The 12913-nt window shown below is 39.7% G+C and overlaps 1 protein-coding gene across 7 annotated transcripts in view; it reads right to left on the reverse strand.

The window, feature by feature from the left end:
- The window catches only part of ATP2B3 (ATPase plasma membrane Ca2+ transporting 3), a 129005-nt gene that overhangs the window by 8083 nt on the left and 108009 nt on the right, over positions 1-12913 (reverse strand). For 3 of the 7 annotated variants that reach the window (XM_039361337.1, XM_039361338.1, XM_039361339.1), the window contains 4 exons: positions 12497-12604; positions 11719-11901; positions 3066-3219; positions 1393-1472 (listed from right to left, as the gene is read on the reverse strand). In XM_039361337.1, the coding sequence (XP_039217271.1) occupies positions 1393-1472; positions 3066-3219; positions 11719-11901; positions 12497-12604 (525 nt within the window). The remainder of the gene's footprint in view (positions 1-1392; positions 1473-3065; positions 3220-11718; positions 11902-12496; positions 12605-12913) is intronic. The other 4 variants (XM_039361341.1, XM_039361340.1, XM_039361343.1 and 1 more) reach the window with 3 other exon arrangements.

Here is a 12913-nt window from a genome sequence, read left to right on the forward strand (position 1 = left end):
AACTGAGGAAACATTAATTCACCAAATTCTTGGCTATTAGTATTAAAGGTACATGGAGCACATCAGGAAAAAAAGAAAAGGGCGAGGGAGGAAGTAGCTGGAAGTCAGACCAGATTCTGCTTAAATCATAAGAGTTCATTTTTCCTTCAGTTTTTTAAAAAAAGGACTGAAATATTCTCAGATCTGCTGAATGAACTTGTTTCTTTCTAGCAGGGCATGAGCAGCATGCAATATATGTTAAATGTAATTCTGTTTTTATTTGGGTGGAAAAAGTTGGGCTTCCTAAGCACCAAGATAGATAGATAGATAGATAGATAGATAGATAGATAGATAGATAGATAGATAGATAGATAGATAGATATGATAGATGATAGATAGATAAATAGATAGATAGATAGATACATAGATAGAGCTATAGATGATACATAGATAAGATAGATATAGATAGAGCTATAAATTATAGATAGATAAGCTAGATTAGATAGATAGATAGATAGATAGATAGATAGATAGATAGATAGATAGATAGATAGATAGATAATAAACAGAAAAAAACAAACAGAAAGAGAAGGGGGAATTTGTGTGTGAGGCTGATAAGCTTTGGCTGAGAGATAAAATCAGATCTTGGGTGCCAAAATAGTATTACTAGATAGGCCTCCTAGAAAGCTCTTTTTTGCGGAAACTGCAGTGAAATAAAGCATTACACAGGTTCTTTGACCTCAGAGGGCTTTCTTGGGAGAACATATTAACAAGAGTGCACTTGGACAGTGGAAGCTGCTAATTGCTGCTGCTTTCTGTTTCATAAACCAAAAATGTTTCAATCTATTCTGTGAGCCTGAAAAGACAAGATTCCCCTGTGGAATATTTAGGGAGGAGAAACCCATTTGCCATCCATAACAGGGATTCCTAAAAAAAGAAATATAATCATCAGAAACAAAAAGAAAAAGGAACAGAAACAGACAACGGCATTTCCAAGATGCAGAAGGTGGGGAAAGATTCCCAAGGACATTAGAGTGATGGATATCAATTGCCCAAAGAGCGACAGCAGCTCACTGGAAGGGAGGAAAAAAGTTTAATATAAAGGCAGCCTTTAGAGAGACAGAAAGAGAGACAGAGAGAGAGAGAGAGCTGCTAAAAGTGCAGCAAAGATGACAAGGCCATACTCGAAGGTTTACATTGTAGATTATGCCCCCATTGAAAAGCAAGATCAGTGCATGTCATACCAAAAGGCACCATGAATCTACCACACCACACCACAATGCCGGCATGACCACCAGCATGGCTTTGACCGGTTAAAAGAAAAACCAAAACAAAAGAAATCATTGAAATATTCTAAATAAACCAACTTGCCAAGAATACCTGGGACTGGCAGCTGGAGAACAGGTGGCTTACCTTTGTGGATCTTTCATTGTTGTGCCAAAAAAATGAGAAATAACTCTTTTCAAGTAGGCAAGGAAGAACTGGTACAGTTTCTGATGAACGATGGGGTGGGTGAGGGAACAGAAAAGGGGGATAAAAGGAGCAGGGGAACCATTTCTTTTCACCGACATACAGAGGAACTGATCCATGACATCACAGAGGTGCCTTCAAGAAACACATTCTTGTCTTTCACTTAAGAGGTCCACTTTCCTGACTACATCCCCAGAATTCTTCCCTGCGTTTATATCAATATTTTAGCCTTTTCCATAGACACTTTTTAAAACTCTCAGATGTCCCACCCAAGGCAGTATTTCCATCTACAGAGCAGGCATTTCCCCCCCCCCTCAGAATCAGTCTCCAAGGTGATTTTTGTTTGTTCAGAAACTTCCTACAATTAACCCATTTTGTTAGATGGCTAGTATCTCCTTTGCAATTTTTTCCACCCTATCTGCTACGTAGATTACAAATCTGAACCAGTTTTTTGAATCCATTTCACTGTCAAGCATCCATCAGGGACCTCAGAACATATTTAAGGTTGAATTAATGCTATTTGAATTGTCATGGCTTCAGACCAGAATTCTTTTAGAAAACTGCACTTTCTACTACTAACCTTCATTACTTTAGTTCATCTGCTCCATCGGAATGAGGGAGAATGCTGTTTCAGTTGTCTCTAGTGAAGATGTGCCCAGAAGCATAGATTTATGACAACTCTCCTATTTTCATTTTCCCCCCCTTCCACGGAAAAACATTTGGAGCAAAATTATATAACTCCGAAGATTCTTTGGAGACAGCCTACCTCTAAACCTATTTTCATGGCAATTTAATGTGAAGTGTGGATGGCAAACTATATTTGAACCCGTGGAGCTGTCATCATGAGAATCTGTTTTGGAGCAATTTTGGTTTATTCTAAAGGGTGTTGTGCTTGCTTCCAGATTTAATCCACACCAGAATTGCCTTGACCTTACTATTAGTCATCCGATCATTTCAGACTGAGGCAGGAATATAAAAATCTACTCCAAATGTTTTGTGCCCTGATCTAGAATTTTCCCTTTTGCTCTCTCTGTGCCTCCCTCCCCATCTCTTACATGCAACAGCAAGTGACACACACCAAACAACACAATAAACACCAATCACTGTCAAAATGCGTGGCTAGAGAAAAAAAATAAATGAGGCTGGATCCCCAGCTGGAATTGTTTTCCCTTGCTCCCGCTTATCTGAGCACTCAGTCCCTCCCCTGGCCCAGCCCCACTTCACCAGCTGGGGATCTGACTCCAGTCCATTAAAAACCAGCAGCCACGGAGAGAGAAAGTGAACGAGACGAGCAAACCAAGGAGAGAAGGGGGCTGGGGGCTGGGTAGGTGGGGTGAAGGTGGTTAAAGAAGGAGAGGCAAAGCGCAGAAATTGTATGGCTTTATAGAAGTTGGAAATCCGGCAAGCTGAGACCGGACAGAGTAAAAACTGAAATAAATAATATTGCAACGGTGGCTGCAGCAACGCGGGACTGAGGGACGGGGGTGGGTGGATAGAGAGAAGAAAAGGGATATTATAGGAGGGGCAGAAATAGAATGGGGGGGGGTTGGTCTTGTTTTGCTTTTTTGTTTTGTTTTGTTTTAAATCACAAGCAGTAAGAGGAAATCAAGACTCACTCCCGGCACCGGCGCTGGCATTGGCGGCGGAGAGAATTACGTGAGTGGGGGTAGAAATATTGGTTACATCGTGCAGTTGACTGAGGACGGAAGAGCGGCGTCGGACAGCCCCCTGAAAGGAGCCGCTTCTCTTGAAGGTGCTAACTACCTCCATCTGCAGGAGAGAAAATGAGATAGAAAATTTGGGTGGCAGCGGACAGTGGCTGCAATGGAACAGCCCGTGCCAGCCAAAATTGGCCATGCTGGGTATTTGGCCTCCTGCCAAAGACTGTTGAAGCGTTATGTGCCAGAGACCAGCTGGTGGGAGTTGGCACCACCCTGATGTTCTTTGATGGAGAAAGCAAGTTGCACCAGCAGCAGATCGAGGAAACTGGTCACCCGAAGGCTCCATTTCTGGATCATTTACAGAAAGTACAAACCCACGATACGTTACCCCAGAATTGTTCAGGGAAAACCAATCACTGGATAAAAAGATGCCAACCCTCCTATTAAGAACAGCATACAAGGCACATCTCAACTGTCAAACTCACGGCTGGCAAGATGTGCTGAAGGACTTTAAGATGAATAATAAAGACAATAATTCACCTTTGAGTATCACCGGACAGCCTCCGACAAGGAGAAAGGGTTATAAAACATTTCCAAAATCTCAAATGGCTGGGTTTAATTACTTTATAATTTTGGTCTTCAAAAACCCATTCCTCCCTTTTCACCTGTATCTTTTTTTAGTGTGACTAAGGATTTGCGTATTGAAGAGCAAACAGTACAGAGTAGGTAAAGGTAAATTCAAATAAAATCAGTCTTGATTCCTTATAAAAGGGATGGCCAAGGATAGGAAGAAGCTTGAGCATCAATTTGGTTGTATCTCAGAGGATCTCAATTTATCCTATATTAGTGTTATTCCTTCCTGTTTTCAAATTCAAAAGAAAGACAAATAGCTATCAAGACAGATCTGTGCCCAGGGTTCCAGTCATAAGTCTGCATGGGTTCAGTAAGCATTAAGAAAGATTCAACATCCAGAAATCTTTGAATTTTACAATTTCTCCATTCACAGTGATAGACCCTTGGATGGTATGGTGTTTAATTGTCTGATTCTTTCCAAGCATGGATTACTACAGTATATAAAAGGCTACACTTACAATGTGCACAACACTCTAACTTTTCCTACTTGTGAAAATACACACTTGCTGAGTCCAGTACGTACATTATTTTCACTTAAATATGGTTGAAACCTCTCCTGAGGCCATGAACTCCATCCTACATGTTCTTCCAGGTACAGCAATAGATTGAACTGGCAGTTGAATTTTAGTTTGAGCCTGAAAATAAAACAAGGTCTTCCATAACTTGTCCTAAGTGGCTTAGGAGAAGCTGAGTAGCATCCCCAGCTCTCTCTTCCCTGCTCACTATCCCTTCACTTCTGCCCTCAAAGTACCAGATTACTCTGCCTAATTATAGGACTAGCCCTATAACTAAACATTGAGATCTGCTTCCCATGTATAGGAAAAGAAATTCTAATCCTTCTCTTTTGTGATGTTTCCACAGTGTTTTCAAATAAATGTTTAATTTCAAAATTACTTGAAATAAACCTGAATAAGCATGTTAACTCAGAAGGCCTACTAAATACACTACTTGGTAAATAGCATGAACCTTCTGGGATCCAAAAATTGCTACAGTGCAAGCTTTGTACAGTATACAGTTATACAGTCACTTAGAAAACAAATAAGAGAAAAGATGAGGAAATAATAGGCCATGGTATTAATACAGTAGAAAAATATTCAATCTTGGTTCAAAATTAGGTTATGCAAGTATGGTTGCAACCTTGGAGGAAGAGCAAAGTATTGTAAAAATATCAATATGAATAATAGTTAACCTGATATAACTGAAATCTTTTGCAGCTGAGCCCATCTTTATTACAGAATTACAGAACTGGGAAAAGCTTAATTTCCTCCTCTCAGTTTAAGAAACTACTCCTTAATCCCAGAAATAATTCTAATGGGAATCCTGTATATACATGTGGATAAGCCCATCCACAGTTAAACTGATCCTCAAATTTTTAATCAAACTACTTTGAAAAATGTGCCACTATGGATAAGTCTATTGTGAAAATTAAACATACAAAAATTTTTGATGGTCAGCTTATTCACAGATAGGCTTGCATATATCTGTGAATATATACAAGATATACAGGTACTTTTAAAAAGTTGAGGGGAAAGCCTACTCCAGTGGTGGCGAACCTTTTAGAGACCAAGTGCCCAAACTGCAACCCAAAACCCACTCATGTATCATCGGGTGCTGGGTGGGCGTGGCTCATTGGATGGGCGTGGCTTTGGTGGTAATGGCAGACTGGGTGGGACTAAAAAGTTCAATCAATCAATTCCAACTTTGCAAGGTCTTTTTTTTTCTCCGGCGAGAAGTTGAAATTGACTGATGATTGAACCTTTTTTTGTACACGGTGATGGAGGCCTAAAGCGAAAAGGCTGTATAAAACCCAGCTGAAGGCCTAGTACTGGAGCGATGGTGCATGTGCCCATAGAGAGGGCTCTGAGTGCCGCCTCTGGTACCCATGCCATAGGTTCGCCACCACTGGCCTACTCTATATACTTGCAGATAAGCCCATCTGCAGATAAACTGAACCCAGTTTTGGGGGTGTATTTTGGCACCATAAATTCTTTGCTTAGCTGTGAGTACCGTGTTTTCCTAAAAGTAAGACCCAACTCGAAAATAAGATCTAGCATGATTTTTCAAGATGCTCATAATATAAGCACCACCCAAAAAATAAGCCCCAGTTAAGATCGTCAGTCAGACGGACGCATTTAATACTGTATTTCCCTGAAAACAAGACCTAACTGGAAAATAAGCCCCAATGTGTCTTTTGGAGCAAAAATTAATATAACACCCAGTCTTATTTTGGGGGAAACATGGTATATATGCTATGCGGCCCACTAAGCAAAAATGTTTGGTTTGGGCTTAGTATAAAACTAGACAACCTGGTTAGTAAGCCATGTCTTATGACTTAGTATGATAAGTGACCCAGATATCCCCTACAAGCATGAACCCTGCCCTGTCTTTCCTAAACCAGGAAGACCATTCTGTCTGGAAATTCTAGTAAGTCCCAACTTATGCGAAGTGTGGCAGAGAAGGATGGCAACATTACATCAGACAGTGCACAAGAGAAACCTGCAAAGATTTCAATAAAAGATTAAAAGAAAACAAACCATCACATGTTTTGAAACCCATAATGCATTTTGTGTAGTTTAAAAAAGAAACCCAATATTTAAATCTAGCTATTATACCTAGTTCACACAGAGGCGTTGGTTGTAATATATTCATGGAGTGTGTAATTGAACTTTGGGCTTCATCATACAGTACAGTGAAACATTGCGTATTGGTGATAGTTTATGTATTTAAATACTGAGACAAACATTCCTTCTTATGCTGTAATATCTATTGTGAAAAATGAATGGACCAATCCTTTTGGTGATGTTTCTTTCTTATTTATGTCTGTATGTCAGATTCTTGTTCTTGGATGATGAAAAGGACCTACTGCATCACACTAGTTTGGTTCACTCATTGTTCTAAGCCAAAATCAAGAAACCTGATGATGGCTTAGTATGATGTATGGTCCCAGCCACTGTATAAGCATAAGCTGATTAAAACTGGGAACAAGTGAAGAGGATACTGAATGGGTGGGCTTCTTTATTTGCACTATTAACAAGACAAAGGAAAGTATGAGATTTTGACATGCTAAGAAAGGATAAATAAACCTTTTTGTTCCCACACATGAAATAGATTGGTTGGAAAGACAGAATGTGTGTCACAGTAAATGACAGCAAAATTACATTCCTGTATATGTTTGTATCCGTGTGAAAAGGAAATGTGAAGGGGAAGAAGAAATTTACAATCCACCTTGGTCACCTTGAAACATGTCCATTATCAGACTCTATCTTAAATTCTAAGCATGAATTTACACCTGTTTATTACACGTCTTCCCTCACTCCCTGCAAAAAAAAGAAAGAAGGAAAAAAGAAAGAAAGAAAGAAAAAGAAGAAGCAAATTTATGCATTCAGGATATTGATATATTCAGTGGGATCAGCACATAAAACTATCCCTGGAACTTTTAGACTGGAAGGATGTGTGTTATGTGTATACATATATCCCCCCCCCCCCAAAAAAAAATTAGAGTAGAAGATTAGCATGTCAGAGGGAATGGCTCAGGAAAAACTATTTTTTTATGTGCAGGAAAATTTTGGTGATGTTTCACATGAAAAAAAATTCCAGTGTGAATATATAAATATTACTTGCAATGGGACATTATGTAGTTCATAGAAAAGCTTCTTCATATGAATTCTATTGATTTATGAATGGGATGTATTATATCAAGGAACCCCAACTTACTACTTTTAAGGGTAATCAGGTATGCCACAGAGGAATAAATAGCTGGGAAGGGGGAAAGTCTTTTCTTAGGGAACCATGCTTGATAAGGAATTATTACTATCATTACTATTGTTATTGTTGTTATTTACACATTATTGTTAATCCAAGATCATAGAAGTTCTCAAAAAAGAAAAGCTTATATGATATATTCTGTTACAAACATAATTGTGTTTGAGGAGTATCGCAGTCTCCTCATTCCATATAATTCATGACTACCAATAGTATTTGGACAGTATCACAAAATCGGCATGGCCCAAAGGGAACCTAGTTGAGTGGAATGAATGTTCCCTCTGTAAGATATGGCCTGCATCTATCCATGGTACAAACATACATTGACGGTTTCTTTTTATTCCACTGTGTCCCCATGTAGCTCATCTTGTTCCCAGTCCATGTGTGAAGTAAGATTAAGGTATTTTTCTTATATTTATTCTGAGACAGATAGCCTCAAGGTGTCTAAAATTTATTAAGTTTTCTCACCCCTTACCTTGGAAGAAAGTGAGGTAATGGCAGAGACTGGGAATAGAGATGAGATAGGGATTAACAAAGGGCTCAGCAAATATCATGCCAGTATTGTTATCTGCTGACTGGTACTGTAGATGGCTGAATAGCACATCAGAAATGGGGAAAGACCCATGAACTTACCAGAATGGCTTTTGCCAAATCACTGTTTGAGCTTCATTTCCCCAATTTTGCAATAGGAAACATGTCACTTATATTGGCACATCCTAAAACTTCTTTATGAGGTCACATGTTGGTTAAATTAGACATATAGATCCAGATAAATCAGTCAGCTTGGCTCGAATGGAGATATAACATAGGCACAAACCAGTTTTGAATTCTTGATCTCCTGCTGGTGCAAATGATATGAGCAGGCAGAAGCAGGAACATTTCCAATTGGATACCAGTAGGTTTGGTGCAAGGCATTTTGAACTACAGGAACCTCCCTGCTCCCCTCTCCTTTGATTAATCAGCCTTCTTGTTTTGACTCATATGTTTCAGATGGGTGTGGCACTATTGCTACAACTTACATCTCAAGGGGATAAAGTTGATTTAGTAGGCTGAGATGAGGGGTCTGCACTGAAGTTCTTAGAAGGAAAGGAACTGGGGGTTAAGCTTGCCTGAAACTTCTACACTCCATCCTGGAAGCCCTGGTTCTTACCCCGAGGGGGAAGATTGGGAGGGGAGCCAGATTCCTGGGTTCTGTCATGAAAGATGGGGCACATGGGCATCAGTGGTGGGATTCAAATATGTGAACAACCAGTTCTCTGTGTGGATGTCCAGTTTGCTTCCGGAAGACCATTCTGGTCTTGGACAACAAAAAATTAGCTACTGGTTCTGCTGAAGTGGTGTGAACCGGCTGAATCCCACCACTGATGAGCACCCTTCATCAGTGATTAAGAGCTGTTGCTGGGGAAGGGTTGAAAGACATGATGCTTGAGTAGCCATCATTTCATTTGAATCATTCAACAGCAGTTTTGATACATCACATGCTACTGGTCATTTCTCATCATGCTCCTGGCTAGGGAACTTCCTTGATCCAAGAGCATCAACTCTTAAGGCAGGAACATTTTTTTACATGCTAAAAGAAAAAATAAAAGAGTTGCAACAAGGCACATGTCCCACCCCCTCTTGGAGGCAATGGGAGGCAATGGGAAGGGATGGGTGGGGAAAGGCTGCAACCAGAAAGCATGTAATTAGAACATAGAAGCCAGACATGGGGGTCTTTGGAATCATGCCGCTCACATGGACCACTGGTGACCACTCGAACCTGTGTGCAAATACTATAAATAGCCTACCTTCAGATGAGTTCTGTGTTCCACCCATCCTCCAGGGACCTTATCTTGTTGTAGGGTTATGATTGCATTGAGTTTCCCCACAAATTTATGAGTGCAACTTTTATGTACCTGATAATCCTTGGTTTAATTTTTGTTTAAAAGGAATGCATAACACAGATCATTATAAGTCTAGGTAAATCAAATTAATTACTAATTACTTATTAATTAGAATTATTTGGGGGTGCTTCCAAATTGCAGGATTCTAAACTTATTCAGTCACTATTTTTCTGCTATAAAATATATGCTGAGTGGCAACTGATTTTTTTTTTAACCTTTAGGCAGTACGATACTTGTATGGGGAGACATTTCAATTTTTTTTTAATCTACTAGAAGATGTAATTTAACGGTGTGGGTAATGGCCAATTTAAGTCATGTATTTATAAATTCATTTTAGCATGCTAACTGACACAATGTTTCAAGTTTATTGAATTGCATTTTTTTTTTAAAAAAAGAAAAGCTGAAATGGATTTTAGTCCAAATGTAAAGGCAAAAAATAAAATGCTGCCAAAACAGCTATCTGAGAAGATAATAGTGAAATATACTACTAAGAAAAGAGCAGCATTAACTACTGTATCTCAAGCATCACTGTACTCATCAAAGGCACACCTCTTTAAAAACAAGTGGGGAATTTGAGAGATTGTGCTGTTGTGCCACTCCTTACAAAAAGAAGAAAATAAAATTTCATGAATTTTCAAAAGAACATAAAAGAGGCATGAGAAAAATATATGACAGCAGGAATTTGATATAGATATTTGATAACTGCCCCATCTCCATCCCAGGTAGTAAAGTTTGACTATATGAATTCCAAAATAAGTATCAGTGGGGAAGCACCCTGAACAGAAGGATTTCCAATGGGGAGAAAGTGCTATTGTTTACATTTTACAGACCGACTTCTTTCCTTTAGTTGCTAGACTTTCCCCCCTTTTTTTCTTTCTGTCAAAATGTCATTTCCTCTAAAATGGAGTGTGCTTTCGCTGTATCAGACAAGTTACAAATGCCAGATGGAGCATGCATCTAATCCAGACTTCTTGTGGAAAAGTTGGGAACTCTGGCTTTGAGACAATTTGGAATTTGTCTTACTGATAGAGCAAAGCCCATGCTTACATTTTAATCCATTATATTGTATTCCATGAAGCTCGCCATCACAAAAAGAAACACTGTGTAAGCAGAGAGATTTCTCCTGCTTCTCATTTGATACTCAGGGATTCAACCAAAATTTGACTGAGTGGCCATTTTTTTTTACCCAGAAGACAGTCAAGATATAGCTATAATATTTTACCTTCCCCAGTATTCTTTCATTTTCAACTGATAAACATAGATTTGTCTTTCATATGCAAATATTTCTTTCTTAAAATCCATTTCAGCCAAAGAAAGAAGGGCTTTGAAGGAGCCTAAACTCACTTCACTTTGTCTCACTATACTTGTGCAAGGAATATGCCCAATTATGTCCTAGGTACTTATAGTGATACAAGCTGCAAACTGGGTTTGTTTCCAACAGTGGGTCTCTTTGTGAACTAACACACCAGCCTGCTGTTTGTGACATCCTGAACCTGCACATGAGCAAGGAGTGAAGTAATAGAATAAAGATTCAGCAGGCTTTTATGCATGATGCCTCAGCTCCAGTTATTATCCTGGACATTTGGATCAAGCTCCCTCAAAGACATTTACAACATGCCATAAACAGCATTATATCTGGGGTGCTTTGGACAGTACATGTTATATAGCTCTTACTATTATCACCATATTTCTCCATGGAAATGGACAAGCCACATAGTGGGGCTTAATAACTGAGAGGTCAGAGCTAAGTCAGTTTGTTGCCATACTCATACTGGATGTCCTTGGACAAGACATCTTTTTCAGATTCTTTTCTCCATTTATCTTATGAGAAACTAGCATGAACTAGTTTCTGTACTGTAGAAATTACTACCACTAACTTTGCTGCATTTTTTCTTATTGGTACTGGTACTACAATGGCTGTGGTATTACTGTAACAATTGTTGTTACTGTCTTAGTTACAGATTTCCTGTCTTTTTCTTGGACAATTTTTAAGTAGCTCAACGACAACGAACCAACCAACCAACAAAAAAAATCATCATCCCATTTCTGCTTCTATACGCTGCCCCTGTTCATGCATCCAAGTGCGGCATTCTTTAGTTTATTCTCTTGAAACAAGGCAGTGTGGAAATTAAGCCTGGCATTAAAGGTCTCTCTCTCTCCACCAGGCATGAGCATCAGGGTGAAACCACCATGTCCTGGGAAGGGGTAGGAGATAACCAGATGAAAGATTGGTCTTCAAGTCACCGCTAAAGCGAAGGAAGGATTGGGCAAGGGGGTGGGGAGGGAAGCACTAGTCAGAGGCAAGGAGGCCCCTCCTCACGGTCTCATACCTGGGTCTGGATGCGGTTGAGGCCACGGAACCACAAGATCTGGCCACGGCGCAGCTCCCGCTCGGCGTGGTCAATTTCCTCCTCATCCTCAGCCATTTCCTCATCTGTGATCTCATCCTTACCAGGACCATGTCCTGCTTCCTTCAGGCATTTAAGGTGGCTGGTAGGGATGGTGGCAATGACCTGCAGCGGGGGGAGTAAATCACCTAGGCTACTTTTCAGTCTTTTCTCTGTAGAAGAAATCTACTGCTCAGTTTCAACATTTTTCAGGAAAAAAAAAATAGTAATAGGAATGTACCATGGGGCAACCCTAGACTGTTTAATGAAAACAACAGCTCAATAGGCCATAGATGTGGAAAAAAACATATTCCATGCTAGAGGTAATTAGGAAGTACTCTAAGTTATACCACATTACAAAAACATACAGATGTAATATAAAAGTCGTATAACAATTTCAGGTAAATCTATAGGGCAATGGGTGAAAAGGAGCAGAAAAAGTTTTATAAATCTGGCGCATCTTATCTATGGACAGATTTGAAATTTAAAACTTTCACTTGAAAAAAAAAGAAGGAAGGTGGGATAGACAAGTATGGGAGGAAAGAGAGAGGTATACAAGTCTATAAATGGTGCAGCAAAAATGATTAGGAGAAGTTTTTCTTCTCTCCTGTGTCATATTTTTGGGGCATAAATCGGAAAACAAAACCTGGAAGGAAACACCAGTACAGATGGAGAAGTAAGGTAGAGCATATACCGGTGTAAATGAAAATGATTTCCTTACCTGTCCCCAGACAAGTTCCCCGAAGCCCACAAAAAGACACCACAGCCATTGCTCTGCATTCAGTGGAGAACAGCTGAATGGCTTTCCCCCAAACTGCACAATGACGATCTGTGGGATGGGGGTGGGGGGAAGAGAGGGATGGTAAGTTGAGAGCCAGCTTTTTAGTACTAGAAGAGGCTTGCCTGAACAGGACAGAAGAAAAATCAGGGTCATGTGCAAGACAAAAAAACAGATCAGAACAGATCCAGGTTCTGAGGAACCAAATCATCAGGTAAATGTAAGAAAAGGGATTGGAAACAAAGGTCCAAAGGACCAAAATATTATGTGTTGCAGGGCAAGAAGTACCTAAGGTCTGAGGTGGAGACCATAAAGCTCAGTGCAGGTAAAATCTCTGAGACAAACTGTCTAAATACAAAT

Source organism: Crotalus tigris, unplaced genomic scaffold (assembly GCF_016545835.1).
Source record: "Crotalus tigris isolate CLP2741 ecotype Arizona unplaced genomic scaffold, ASM1654583v1 scf7180000019254.217656, whole genome shotgun sequence".
NCBI lineage: Eukaryota > Metazoa > Chordata > Lepidosauria > Squamata > Viperidae > Crotalus > Crotalus tigris.